The sequence below is a fragment of the Sus scrofa genome, chromosome 7, assembly GCF_054392235.1.
Source record: "Sus scrofa isolate SSC_HxYL_T2T_F1_AM1 chromosome 7, Sscrofa_HxYL_maternal_Yorkshire_Landrace_v2.0, whole genome shotgun sequence".
NCBI lineage: Eukaryota > Metazoa > Chordata > Mammalia > Artiodactyla > Suidae > Sus > Sus scrofa.
In genome coordinates, this window is record NC_139389.1 from 55,463,587 (window position 1) to 55,477,804 (window position 14,218).

General features: G+C 45.1%; 1 protein-coding gene across 8 annotated transcripts in view; it reads right to left on the bottom strand.

The window, feature by feature from the left end:
* The window catches only part of ELOVL5 (ELOVL fatty acid elongase 5), a 184,776-nt gene that overhangs the window by 17,409 nt on the left and 153,149 nt on the right, over positions 1 to 14,218 (bottom strand). For 6 of the 8 annotated variants that reach the window (XM_084968361.1, XM_084968359.1, XM_021098831.2 and 3 more), the window contains 2 exons: positions 8,938 to 9,003; positions 4,370 to 4,557 (listed from right to left, as the gene is read on the bottom strand). In XM_084968361.1, the coding sequence (XP_084824487.1) occupies positions 4,370 to 4,557; positions 8,938 to 9,003 (254 nt within the window). Of the gene's footprint in view, positions 1 to 4,369; positions 4,558 to 8,937; positions 9,004 to 12,283; positions 12,386 to 14,218 lie in introns of all 8 variants that reach the window. The other 2 variants (XM_021098832.2, XM_084968362.1) reach the window with 1 other exon arrangement.

A 14,218-nucleotide genomic window follows, 5' to 3' on the forward strand; every position in this document is an offset into this window, starting at 1 on the left:
TTAAAGAATATTTTAAAAAGCAACATAGCAAAGTTAAGTTTGAGATCACGGTCATATCTAACTATGGAGTTAAAAAACCCTAATATTTCCATGTTATGGAGTGAAAGAAGGAAAAAGCAGTGAACTTTCAGAGATAAGAGATGTACAGTAACTAAAACTGGATACAACCACAGATTAGACACAGTTGAAAGTATGAGTGAATTAGAGGAATGCAGAAGATAAAAGTGCAAAAAATATGAAAGAAGGTGAGAGAGGTAGAGGATGAGAATGTCCAACACACACCTAACAGAAACTCTAGACAGAGCTGATGGAGGAGGAAGAGGAGTTGATTCCTGAGGACTTTCCCAAATCAGTGAAACATATACATTCTCAGCTTGGCCGTCTTGAATGAAACTAAATAAAAGCAGATGACTACCTGGCACACCCTTTTTTTTTTTTTTTTTTTTGCTTTATAGGGCTGCATCCACGGCATATGGAGGTTCCTAGGCTAGGGATCCAATCAGAACTGCAGCTGCCGGCCCATGCTACAGCCACAGCAACGCCAGATCTGAGCCGCCTCTGCCACACACACCATAGCTCACGGCAACGCCGGATCCCCAACCCACTGAGCGAGGCCAGGGATCGAACCTGCAACCTCATGGTTCCTGGTCGGATTCGCTGCCGCTGCACCACGACAGGAACTCCTTGTACACACTTTTAAAACAATTTTAGAGCTACCTGGAAGAATAAGATTACCTACAAAATGGGACTGCAGCAGGCTTCTCTGGAATAAATCTGCAAAGTGATGGGAAATAACTGCTGATCTAATCCCATGCCCTGCTAAAACACAGCCAACACATAAAGACAAATAAAATGATGCTCAAACAGGGACTGAGTTCACCCTTCACCGAAAAGGAATCACTTCAGAAGAAACATGAACCTCAAAGGAAAGAGGATTTCACAGACGAACTGAACAAAGAAAATAAGTAAGCATGGGCTGTAATAATGATGATTGTTGACCTCAGAAAAAAGGTGGAACTAAACACACCTGCCAATAACACGGAAGATGGGGGACTCTAAGTCCAAATCTTCTACGATCCTTGTGTTATTCAGGAGTAGAAACAGTAGTTCACTTTAGACTTCATTTAAGTCAACAGGGAGTGTGAAAAACTTACAGGAAACTACTGAATAACATAATTAGAATAAATGACTTTTCAATCAGTGGAGTTATATCTCTATCTGTCTATCCAACAGAAAATAGGAAACAAAGAAAAACAGCAAAGAAAACTTATACACACACACACAAAGGTGATAGAAATTATTCCAAAATAAGAATTATTATGCTGAATAAAAATGGATTAAAATTTCTCCACTAAAAGACAAAAGAGTATCAAGATTCAGCCATTCCATAAATGAATTTATCCGTGAAACAGAAACAGACTCACAGACATAGAGAACAGACTTGTGGCTGTCAAGGCAGAGGAGAGGAGGGATGGTTGGGAGTTTGGGATTAGCAGATGCAAACTATATTACATTACTGGGTGGACCTGAGCAAGCAAACTGGAGTCCAGCCTGGGCACACTCTACACAACGAGGAAAAAGCCACAAGCTGGTAAGTGGGAAAATGGGGGTTCTCAATCTTGGGGACAAGGGGAAAGACATGCAGAAAGAACAGTGGGGCTTCCATTCAGATGAAAGACGCTCTGGTCTATGGTCTACAGTCATACCACCCTGAACACGCCCGATCCTGTCTGAAATATGCCCTGGACCTATGGGTAGAAAGGCACGAAAGATTTTTATGTCTGCTATGAGGCCACAGTTTTACAAAGCTGAGTTACTCATGCAAACTAAGTGGTTTCTCTTCTATAACTTGATGTTTTTACTGCTGAGCCTCCCTCACCGACTGTGATCTTAGACAACACCTAATTTAATAAGAGAAAGCTCAAAGGCTTGCTGTGCAGTCCTTGACTCCCAATCTGAAAGACACCAAACACACTTCTCATCAGGGATCTATGACCTTGTTCCTGGAATAAACACCACCGTTGATGAGGTGATTACAAGGAAGACCACGTCTCTCCTTCCAATTTTCTTTCTACCAAATGTATAAGCTATGAACAAGTCTACGTTCTTCCTACATCTTAAACTCAGTTTCACAGTTTCAAAACAGTCCTTTAGTTATTTCCTTCTTCTGGTTATTTTAAAGCTTCAGGGATTCCTCTCTCATTTCCTTTTTATCTCCCTCTTTCAAGATTTCTCCTTGTCTCCTTTAAGTGACAGTTCATTTTATTTGTATTAGCCTGAACTTTTGCCAAGGCAGCTGTGAATTCATACCACAGGATTAAAGAAACAAAGATATCAATGGCTACATATTTATTTTTAAGATTCTTTACAGATCTGAATATGCAAGATAAGCAGGAGGGTAAATAAAGACTAATCATTGTGACCACACCCAGAGTATAACCACAGGGCAATGGCTCCAACTCTTGGTTTATGTAAGTACGGGGGAAAAAAAAAGTCAGACAAAACAAAATGTAAAAACTATCTAATGTGGGTACCAGGGTTTATTTTCCACTGTGGAATATGGGATCTGGGTCTATTTTTATAAACTTGATTTAAGGAATATTACCTCCTTATCTGTAACTTTTCTAAGTACTCTAAATTGTTAGTTTGAAATGCTATTTCCCTCTCTATACTTCCTTAGTCTCTATAGTCAGGGCTGAGACACTGTCTCACCAAACTGTCAGAGGAAAACCTGTGCCTCCTCTGGCAATGCTCTCAGAATCCCCCAAATTCGCTCACATGCAGATAAGCAACCTCTGCAGCACTTTTTCCCCCTTCTTTACCAGAGAGGGACCTGTTTAAGAGGTGAATTATGATGAAGTTGTCATTGTACTTCTAGGGTTTGGGAAACATATAAAGCATCTACTTAAGTTCTACAAGGTATAATCGTCATAAATGCTTTTTCTCTAGAATATTGCCATGTGTAATAATAAACTCTACATCCTTCCTAAGGAAACAGCTCTATCATCTATCAATTACAAGAAAGCAGATGGTTCTCTGTGACACCTGATGGCTTGCTGCAGTTTTGTCCCTGGAAATGAGCACAGCGAGGGGCCCACTCCTGTGCGGCCCCCGCCTCTGGGCCTGTAAACTCCACCTCGGAGGCTAATTAAACTGCCTTCGCTCTGGAATAGGACAGAAAAGAAGCAAAAAAGGCGTTGTAAGCATTTCACAGAATGTCAAGCACAAAAGCAGTGATGGGAGCATTTAGCACCCTGTCATAAATCTTTACCTTGGTTTAGGAAAATACACATGGGGGAACCAGACCCAGATCTGCCCCCCCCCGCCCCCCCTCCCCCACCACAGCGCCTATGACAGTCAGACACAGTGCCTCCCGCTGCTCCTGCATCACACCATCACACACACACACACAGGGATCCCTGCACAGCCAGAGGCCAAGGAGGAATTCACTCTAAGATCTGTACTGACTTCTCCCCTCTTTTTCAGTACTCCTTGGAGAATTAAAGCCACATGGAAGGTTAAAAAGGAGCACTAAAAAGTGTTTGTTTTACATAAGGCTTAATTCTCCACCCCAGAGATTCGCCTGCAGTTTTGTGTTATAACCTGAAGGGAGTAGTTTTGCCCCTAAAACGTACACAAACTGTACTTAGCACAGATGGAGCTTTCCTTCCCTTCTAACTTTAAAGGCTAAATGACTAGACTATCAAAACAGGTGAGACCTATGTGTTGATTCCAACGTGTCTTTCACTCTTACTTAAGCCGTGGAGATCATCAAATTTGCTTTTCAACATCCCTATTATATAGACAAAAAAAATAATCTGGCCTCTTACGCAGGCCATTCAAACCCTTAAAGCAGACCTCACTATCTACTCTTCTAAGCTTTAAAAAAATAACCTGTCAAATCTTCAAGCTGTTTACAGTGACAAGATCAGGACAGAGACGCTGATTTATCACAAACACAGCAAATGCAAGCCCTGCCCACTTTCTCTCTCTACCTCCAAACAGAAAACAGGCATTTATTAAATGCTTAGTAATACGATGCTCACAGATGTGTTTTTCATGTTCTGTTCATTTTCCACTCTGTATTTTGCTTGCAAGAGAGTATTTCTGAAATACTTATTTTAATTCTAAGTGTAATACAAAACATAAATAACAAAAGAATCAATAGCAAAGCCTGCTATGTTAGATATTCCAGGAGGCGTATTTGTACAAATAACTCTGGCATTTTGAAAAATCGATTCTAGAACATCCTCGCAACGCATTACTGTACCTGCCCTCCCTGTTCTCTCCCCGCATGCACTTAGAGACACAATTCAGGATGGCGGCATGTCCATTTAAGTGAGACGAGACCGGGCTGCCCCTCACCTACCTCATAGAACATATAGAGAGAAAGCAGTGTGAGTCCAAGGTTATACACAACCAAAATCCCCCGGCAAGAGAATGGCTGCCTATTCTTCATATATTTTGGTCCCAGCCACACAATTAGCAAGTATAGGATGGAGCAGACCAAAGTAGGGATGTAATTGTCCAGAAGAAACCATCCTTTTACTCTGAGATCTGGAAAAGAAGAAAAGAAAAACATTTAGTGATTGATAAAGCAGATACAAAAATAACCACGATGTTTTTCAAACATTAGAAATTTTCTCTAACCACACTTTTCCAGTCATCACCTACTACAGTTGTTCTTCAGGTAACAGAAAAGCGACTAGAAGAGGAAGTGAGTCTTTAATATACAGCCTGCAAAGTGACACTGTCATTCATGTTCTGAATAACGACGTGGAAATTTTTCATGGGTTTTGCTAAGAAAAATACTTAAAAAAAAAAAACCTTTCTAAAGTCTCTTAAAGAAAACAAAGAGAAAGCTCAAATCTCCATTAACATGACTGATGAACTAGGCTTGCTGAATGACGCAAGGGACAACGAAACCCTAGCAATGCAGTCTTGGGGCTCCAAAGTCCTCCATTTCAGCCACGTGTCAGCAAATTTGCCCATGTATGTGGACTCAGGAAATGTGCCACTCAGCCAGCTCTGTGATCGCAGCAGTGTCTGCTAGGAGTGCTGTGGTCAACAGCAGAGGGGACGATGACTTTTTTTTTTTTTAAAAGTGAGGGTAAAGAGGCAATGACCAGATAAGTGACTGTTTAAGAGAAGATCGACACTGATTCCAGGAAATTACTGGTGGAGGAGGAACCTCCCCTTTTCTAGAAAGGACGGGAAAGGAAAAGGAAAACTCATTCCAAGTAGCTACCTTGGCAATCTGACAGCCCTCTCCTGGATGGGAGCAAACTCGCTGGCACTCAGATCCCCCAGGTGTCATCTGTCCCCTGAGAGAGTCCATCCTCTAGCTGACTCTGCAACATAGTCCCCCCTGCATCCTGCTACGGTGAGCCCCACACCTGTTGCCCTCCATCTATCCACCCTCCAAGGCCCAGGGGGAGCTCAGAGGACAGGTCAGTTTCACCTCCTCTATTGTCTAAGCAGCAGCAGCTAAGTGAGGACAGTCCTGGCCCCTTCTTTGACCTGACCAGGACATCTTGCTACTCTCTCCAATGCTTTCCTTTTACTTTGTAGGACAAGTAGAGGTTAAGTAGAGCATTTGTCCACTTGGGGAACCGCTGTCAGCCTCCTTTCCTGCAGACCCTCTAAGTTCCCCCAGTGCTTCTTTCTTCTCTTGGCTTCAGAGGGAGATATCTCCACCCTCTCTCCACCAGTGATGCCAGGATGGGGTGTTGGAGGGGGTTACTGTTTGGTCCGTGGAACTGTGCTTCTAAGAGGCCTTCGAGGAGTTCCCATCGTGGCTCAGTGGTTAACAAATCCGGCTAGGAACCATGAGGTTGCTGGTTCGATCCCTGGCCTTGTTCAGTGGGTTAAGGATCCGGCGTTGCTGTGGCTGTGGTGTAGGCCAGCAGCTACAGCTCGGATTAGACCCCTAGCCTGGGAACCTCCATATGCCATGCATACGGCCCTAGAAATGACAAAAAGACAAAAAAAAAAAAAAAAAAAAAAAAAGAGGCCTTCGAGGAAGAGGCTGCTCCAGCAAACTTAACAAGGGGATTTTTTTTTTTTTTTTTTTTTTTTTGTCTTTTTGCTATTTCTTTGGGCCGCTCCCGCGGCATATGGAGGTTCCCAGGCTAGGGGTCAAATCGGAGCTGCAGCCACCAGCCTACGCCAGAGCCACAGCAACGCAGGATCCGAGCCACGTCTGTAACCTACACCACAGCTCACGGCAACGCCGGATCGTTAACCCACTGAGCAAGGGCAGGGACCGAACCCGCAACCTCATGGTTCCTAGTCGGATTCGTTAACCACTGCGCCACGACGGGAACTCCCACAAGGGGATTCTTAACACTCTTTGTTTTCAGCTCTGGGCCTTAAGCTGTCAATTCTGGGAAAATAAGTTCCTACTCAGAACTAACATCAGACTGTCACATAAGTTTGTGTGCATCTACATATCACCAGCACCATAAGTGCACACACAAAAACCACTCATTTTTTAACTTAAAGCTGTCTGTTCCTTGCTTTTTTAATTTTATAACTGGAGTTCCTGTTGTGGCTCAGTGGTGACGAACCCGACCAGAATCCATGAGGATGCGGGCTCCATCTCTGGCCTTACTCAGTGCGTTAAGGATCCCATGTTGCCATGAGCTGCAGCACAGGTCGCAAATGCAGCTCAGATCCCTTGTTGCTGTGGCTGTGGTGTAGGCTGGCAGCTACAGCTCCCACTGGACCGCCAGCCTGGGAACTTCCATATGCCACAGGTGTGGCCCTAAAAAGACCAAAAAAAAAAAAAAAAGGCACCAACAGTGTCTCAAGATACATAACGCATGCATTCATCTCAGTGGATAGCAAAAGTGGTCTCATGGCTATGTCAAAGTTAGACTGACAGACAGGAGCCAAAAGACATGAGAAAAAAATCAAATAATATTCTAAGCACACACAATATTAATAATGAGATAGAAGGAAATATCTTTAAAAAATAAATAAAGAGGTGTTCCCATCGTGGCGCAGTGCAAACGAATCCAACTAGGAACCATGAGGTTGGGGATTCGATCCCTGGCCTCGCTCAGTGGGTTAAGGATCCGGTGTTGCCAGGAACTGTGGTATAGGGTGTGGTATAGGCTGGCAGCTGTAGCTCTGATTTGATTCCTAGCCTGGGAACCTCCACATGCCGTGCATGAGGCCCTAAAAAGCAAAAATAAATAAATAAATTAATTAATTAATTTTATAATAGCTCTTTATATTTCCATATCACCAAGCATCCAAGTACTTCCTGGGTGGTTGGCCCAGGCAGTAAATCCTTAGGGCTTGAGGCAACAGCAGAGCTCTAACCCCCTCCCTGCCTGGTGACTGGTTCAGACACGGGCAGGTGGAGGGACCATGGCCACTGGGCTCTGAGGAGACGATAGTTTCTGAAGGGCTCTGGGGAAGTTTCCTCATCCTTAAAACCATGCAAATGATCAGATTTCTTCCTCATCTTCTGGAAATGCAACCTGGAGCTGCAGCAGCCACAAAAAGTGGGAGACCCACCCTGAGGACGGAGTTGCAATATACTGAGGATGAAAGGTAGGAAGTGGTAAAACCGATGGGCCGTGGCTAACATCATAAAGCCCGTGAAATAACTCAGAGCTCGTAATCTAAGTTAATATTTTTTATTTGTATTTCAGTCTTTTTTTTTTTTTTTTGTCTTTTTAGGGCCACGCCCTTTGCATATAGAGGTTCCCAGGCTAGGGATCAAATTGGAGCTGTAGCCACTGGCCACAGCCACAGCCATGCCAGATCCATCCATGTCTGCGACCTATGCCATAGCTCACGGCATTGCCAGATCCTGAACCCACTGAGCAAGGCTAGGGATCGAACCTGTATCCTCACGGATTTGTTAACCACTGAGCCGCGACAGGAACTCCTATTTCATAAAGCTGGATTTTTTTGGGTCCCATAAAGCTGAAAGAAGGCATTGTCCCAACACAAACACAGGCAGATGGACCTAGCTTGTTCCTTCCCATGGGCTATACACTTACTCAATCTAGAATTCAACTTGTCCCCTTCCGATGGACATCTAGGTTATTTCCAGTTTTGACAAGCAATGCTGGTAGGGAATATCCTACATACATCTTTACTGCGTCAAAGAGCATGTGCATTTTAATTTCAACACAAAACACAACTGCCCTCCAGAGAGATTTCCCCAAGTTAGGTCCTTTCTCCACATCTTCACCATCATCACAGACGGTACCAGCCTTACTTCATCTCTGCCGTACTAACAGATGAAGTTCCTTTTGTTTTCTTTTGTATTTTAAAAACCACGAGCAAAACTGAGAATCTTTTCATGCATTTCAAAGCCTCTTGTTGTCTTCCTGTGTCTCTCTGTGAACCTAAAAAGTTCCTTCTTTACAGGTAAGACATTGTAGATGATATGAAAAGAAGGTGTGCTATGGAGCTGACTTACTTCCTGAAAGATAATAAAAAACCAGGAGGATAAGACCTGAGCTCAGGGGTGTATGCCCACCCACTGATGGGACACAACATCAAAGGACATAAGCAAGCCCTTCGAAATGTGAAAGGGGCAGTTTTAAACTCCTACTGCAAGGGTGCATTTTGCAAATCAGTTTCAGCTGAAGATGCATAAGAATTGAGGAAAACACAGTACCAAGAGCAATAAAATCCATGGCATTCTCAGGCTACAAGCTTCACAGCATAATCTGAGCTCTAGAGGCAGTCAGCAGAGGGTCACAGCATCTCTGTCTCTGCTCTGGCAGCCAGGGGATCCTGCACCAGTTCACCTCAGAGGATTCCAAGTCCCTGGTATCCAGGACAAAGGGTTACTCTAATAGTGGAAAATGCTGATATTTTCTAGAACGTCTTCATGTAACATTTACAAGTGCCTAGAACAAGGGGCCGGGGCGGGGGGGGTAAGGTAAGCAAGACCCAAAACCACCTTACCTCGGGGGCCAAGCCATGCCCGGAAATAGGTACTAAGTGATGCATCGAAGTGTTCCATCTTAAGACCTATTAAGAAAAAGAGACATTGATTAATCTCCACTCAAAATGCTTTTTATATAGCATCTTCTCCAAAATGACAAGAACACATTCTTTTCAAAGAACATGCTCTGGACAAGGTTAAGTTCTTTATGTTAAAACAACTTTTTTTAAAGCTCACAAAAGTAACTTAGGTGCTAGTTCTAATTCGAAAATCAGAAGGAAAGACACAACCCCGTGAATTCACTTTCTAAATGAAGCGCAAGTTTTCTGTGCTCCTTTTCTCAGGCGCATGTCAACTCTTGTCTGTGAAGCTGAAATCTCAGCGGGAAGAAGGATGAAACCGGATGGGAAAGGGGGCAGAAGAAGGAGAGCCCATCCGGGCAGACAGGACAGCCACAGGGAGAAGGCGGCTCCTCTGCGGGGTGCTTTTATTAAGTACTGTCTTCAAGTACTTCATGTCCACAGTAAAAATTCACTTAAGATGAAAAGAGGTGGTGAGAAAACCCCCTCACTTTGCTCCAACACAATCCCTCAGCCCCACTGTTATGAGAAGCTACTGGTACCATTTCTTGGGTATATTTCCTGGGATTTCTCTCTTTGGAGCACAAAAGAAAATCACCGTCAAAAGGGTATTTCTACAATGTGGGTTGCAACCCATTAATAGATGATCAAGTCAACTTTGCACTAAAAATAACAAACAGACCCTAAGAATCACTTATTGATAAATACTGTCATGAATCTTTGGTGTTAGTGTATCATTTATGAGTATGATGCACTCAGCTATGATGTAAAATACATTCGTAACTGTGGTGACTGCAGGAAGAAAAAAAGCTAGAAAAACACTACTATACTGAGTAGGGTATTTATTACCAGATTTCCAACGACAACGTGGCAACAGTCTCCTACCAGCAGTTACAGACCTGCCCCCATACCTAAGATTTTAGAACTCCTTACTTTCCCCCCATTTAAGACTCACCTTTGCAGGGTAGCTAAGTTTTTCATCTGCCTATTGACTAGGTTTTCTATAAAGTTAGTAAGCATATGTTTAACTTTCTTGGTCATTACTCCTGGAAATAACTACAAATATTTTACCTTCCAAGGGCAAAGGCAAAGTTGGTTTCAGCTGGGTAGTTAATCATTTAACATAACATCTCTTCCTTGGCCTGACACAGTGAAGCATCTGTGTCCTCTGGCTAATTTCACGGATAAAACTACTTTAGCCACGAAATTACCTAATGGATTCTAGTAGTTACAACTGAGTCAGTCCAGCCTGGCTGTGAGAGAGATAGGTGGAACCACCGACACCTTTAAAGCAGCAGCTACCAGAGTTCTGTCCCCATACCTATCCTGCCTTGGGGGGTGGGGTGGGGGGAGGGAAAGACTTGGGAGGTGAAAGGCTCCCTCAGCCTGGGGCTGGAAATAAGAAGCCAGCAGCTCCCACACCCCCAAGTGCCAACAATCAGACACACAAACATGGCACTAGTTCACTTTTGAAATTCAAAAATTAAACAGCATTTTACCATAATGTATTCATTCCTAAGACCATTCTGGTCCTGAGCCATTTCTTTCCCCAGAGTGAACCTCTTCAGGGGACAGAAATTCTAGAAAATCTTGAAGGAAATTGGCTGAGCTTTACATCTCCTGAATGAAAAAAAGAGTCCATTCTTAGATGTGAAATGCATGTACTAAAGGTTATTAGAAGTCTTGCAGTTAAAAAATAATTTACCCACATCTAATTATTTTTTCATCACCTATTGAAAATCACCAAGAAACCGAAAGTTCTGGAAGACAACGAACATGTTCCTATAAAATCTCAACCACCCTAATACAATCTAACTTTGAGAGGGATGGATGGAAGGCTACTACAGCTGACCCCGAATGACACAAGGGGTGGGGCACCCATGCTGCACACAGGTGAGAATGTGCGTGTAACTCAGTCCTCCAAACCCGAAGTCCCTTTGTACTCTCAGATCCAACCACCGGCATGTCGAGTGGTGCTGGGGTGTGGACTATCAAAAAACATTCACATATAAGTGGACCTGTGCAATTCAAACCCACATTGTTCAAGGGTCAACTGAACCTGGAGAGCACAGAGCCGCCTGCACCTCAATCAAAAGCAAATGAAAGAGTTCCTGTTGTGGCTCAGCCTGATCAGCATCCATGAGGATGTGTGTTTGATTCCTGGCCTTTCTCAGTGGGTTAAGGATCTGATGTTGCTGTGAGCTGTAGAGTAGGTTGCAGATGTGGCTCGGATCCCTCATTGCTATGGCTGTGGTATAGGCCAGCAGCTACAGTTCTGATTAGACTCCCAGGCCAGGAACTTCCATATGCGGCAGGTGCTGCCCTAAAAAGCTTAAAAACAAACAAACAAACAAACAAAAAAAAAACAAAGCACAAATGAAGACAGGAATCAAGGAGGAACAAGGTAAACACCACAATTACCAGATTGATTTACTGATGACAAGCTGCTCACTAGGGACATACTGACCTTCCCCCAGAGACATTTTAAATCTAGATCCTGCTATTACTTGATGCATACATAGCTCACTGATGGGTCGAGTTAAACATAAAGTCATCAACTATTAAGCTAGGGGCTGAGAGCAGGCAGAAGAGCATAACAGGTTGGTAGTGGTTAAGTGATGCAATGCTGGGCTCTGCATTAGACGATCTGGGCTAGAAATCCATTTTTTCCCACTTACTAGGAATATGACTTTGGACAGGTTATTTAACATCCTACCTGTAACATCGTGGGGGGATAACAAAGTAACTGCCTCTTAGGCTGTTAGGAAGAACAAATGCTTTAACACTAGTCCTAATAAGGTCCTTTGAGCAGGGCCTGGCACACAGCAAGCCCTCCACTAGAGCTTTCCTGCTGTATGTGGGCTGCACATTCCACTCCTCAGTGGACGCCATCAGCCACCCATGTGCCTCGCCCACTAAATGCCACCCGTGAGCCCACAACCTTCTCTGCACATCCTAACTCTCCCCAGGGGACAGAGGCAGAAGGTGGGGGAGAGGATTTGTCAGTGGGAGGCATTACCTCAGCACCAAAGTCAAGGCCGAAATGTACCAATTAAATACCTACTGTGTACAAAGGCTCACCTAATAGGGATAAACACAAGGAGCTCGCCTGGAGGCCTGGAACAGACTAGATGTTCATAATTGGGGAGAAGGCAGGTGCTGAACACCAAAACCAACCCACTTTGCAAAAAGAGCAGGTGCTGGAATGATGCATTTACATGTGACTATCAGGCTGTAAAAGTCCTAGCAAAGAACAGTGTTCTGCACTCTAAACATCAGGACACACCTGCTCAAAGCAGGAAGGGCGTCATTCCTGCAGAATGGAGCTGGAGGGAGGACATCAGAGGACTTGGAAAAAAACCGAGGCTCAGGAACGGGTGTAAATGACCTATGGCACAAAGACGACAACAATGACACCAGGGCAACAGAAAAGCAGCCTGGCTCAACACAAGGTAGAACTGCAGGCCAAGAGTACTGAATTCAGCACCAGCTCCCAAAAGTGACTGTGGAACGTGGGCTATGGAGATCCTGTTGAGCCTGCTATAGGCCACCTGTCCTGAATGATCCAGATCCAACCCCGTCCTGGGCCCCACGGGAGGTGGCAACCCCAGGGCATGCCTTCTCCGCAAAAGCACATGCATGGGCAGCTTCTGCCAAAAAAGGCACATCTGTTCTCAGACTGCATTTCTTCTCAGCTTGAGAATTCCTCTTTTAGCCTTCCAGAACATCTCACAACCAAACTTAGGAACAGGTGAAACAGAGCTACCAAAATATGCTCTGAAAGAATCTACACAGAAAATCACAAGAACTCTAATTTTCAGACAGAGTTACTCATTATAACCTAAACATAATGCTGAAAAAACATGGGACACGGGTCCCCGACCAGGAGAGTCCTGGTCTGGATGTGGTCACATTCGCTGCTTTCCCCAAACTCTCCCCCGTCTGTGCCCACGACTGGACGTGTCCCACACCCTCCTCAGGCAGGGCTGTCTGTTTTTACACAGGTTGCCAAAGCTTCTCCACCAAAGGTCTGTGCAGCTGGCCACACACCCTGACACCACAGATTCATCTCTCATCCGGGCCACATGCTTACCAAGTACCTGCCGTGTGCTAGGCACGGAGGCACAAAGGCTCGGATGGGTGCAGTAGACAGGAAAATTCCAGGCTGGGGCAGGAAGAGGCACACATAAAACATGTTAGGTAAAGCAACTGTTTGAAAGGAAGAGTAAAGCAGGGTAAAGGGGATGGGATCATAGAGCAGGAATTTACTTTGGAAAATGCAGTTGGGGAAGGCGACCGGGGAAGGGGACCACAGAGCAGAGGGACAGGGACCTCATTGCAGTGCAGGGGCTGGCTGCAGGTAGTGGCCCAGGGCCTGGGATGCTCTGGCCATCCACTCTGGAGCTCCAGAGCCACTGGCGGACTGTCCTCCTCTGCCCACTTGCCGGGTCCACAGAAATCAATCCCCCTAGCACAGGAGCACATGGCCCAGCAGGCTAGGCAGGGGACCCAGGAGGTGGCGGCCTCTCCAGCTTCCTGGCTGCTGCATACAACAGGATAAACGGTCTCAGCAAGTGCACTCCTCTTGCTGGGCTGACCTGCCCAGTGGGGTGGACTGGGCACTGGCTGAGCAGCCAGGGGCCATGCTGTCCTCTTTTGTACTTTTCTAAAGGAACAGAGCCCTGCAAAGCCCTTGACGCTCTGCCTGGTGATCTGGGATCATGGAACGGCATGACTCACTTTGCAAGAGCTGTCTGACCACACAGCCAGGTCTGCAGCCTGCCTGACTGCAGTGGCTCCCCATCTTCCAAGCTGCACGTGGGCAGGGACGTCACTTCTTAATAGCCCAAGTCACCCTCGGGAACACAGCTGCTCTGAACAACTGTACCAGCAGGGACCAAGCCCAGGCATTGGGCTCACACAAGAGGAGCTTTGGTCCTGAGTGCAGCCAAAGAATAAGGCATTCTTTGATGTGACGACAGGAAGGGAGATGGCCAGCACTTCCTAGGAGGCAGATTATACTGACATCAAGGAGCATCACTTCCTTGCCCTCCTTAACCAGGAGTCTCTGGCACCCATCAACTGATGGGGCTTCCCAGAATTACAGGTCATGCTGCGCAGTAATCAGATCCATTAAAGAAAATTCCAAACCCAACAGCAGCCAAAAATCTTCACTAGTTCAAGGGCCACACACAAGAAAGGACGACAATGAAAACAGGCT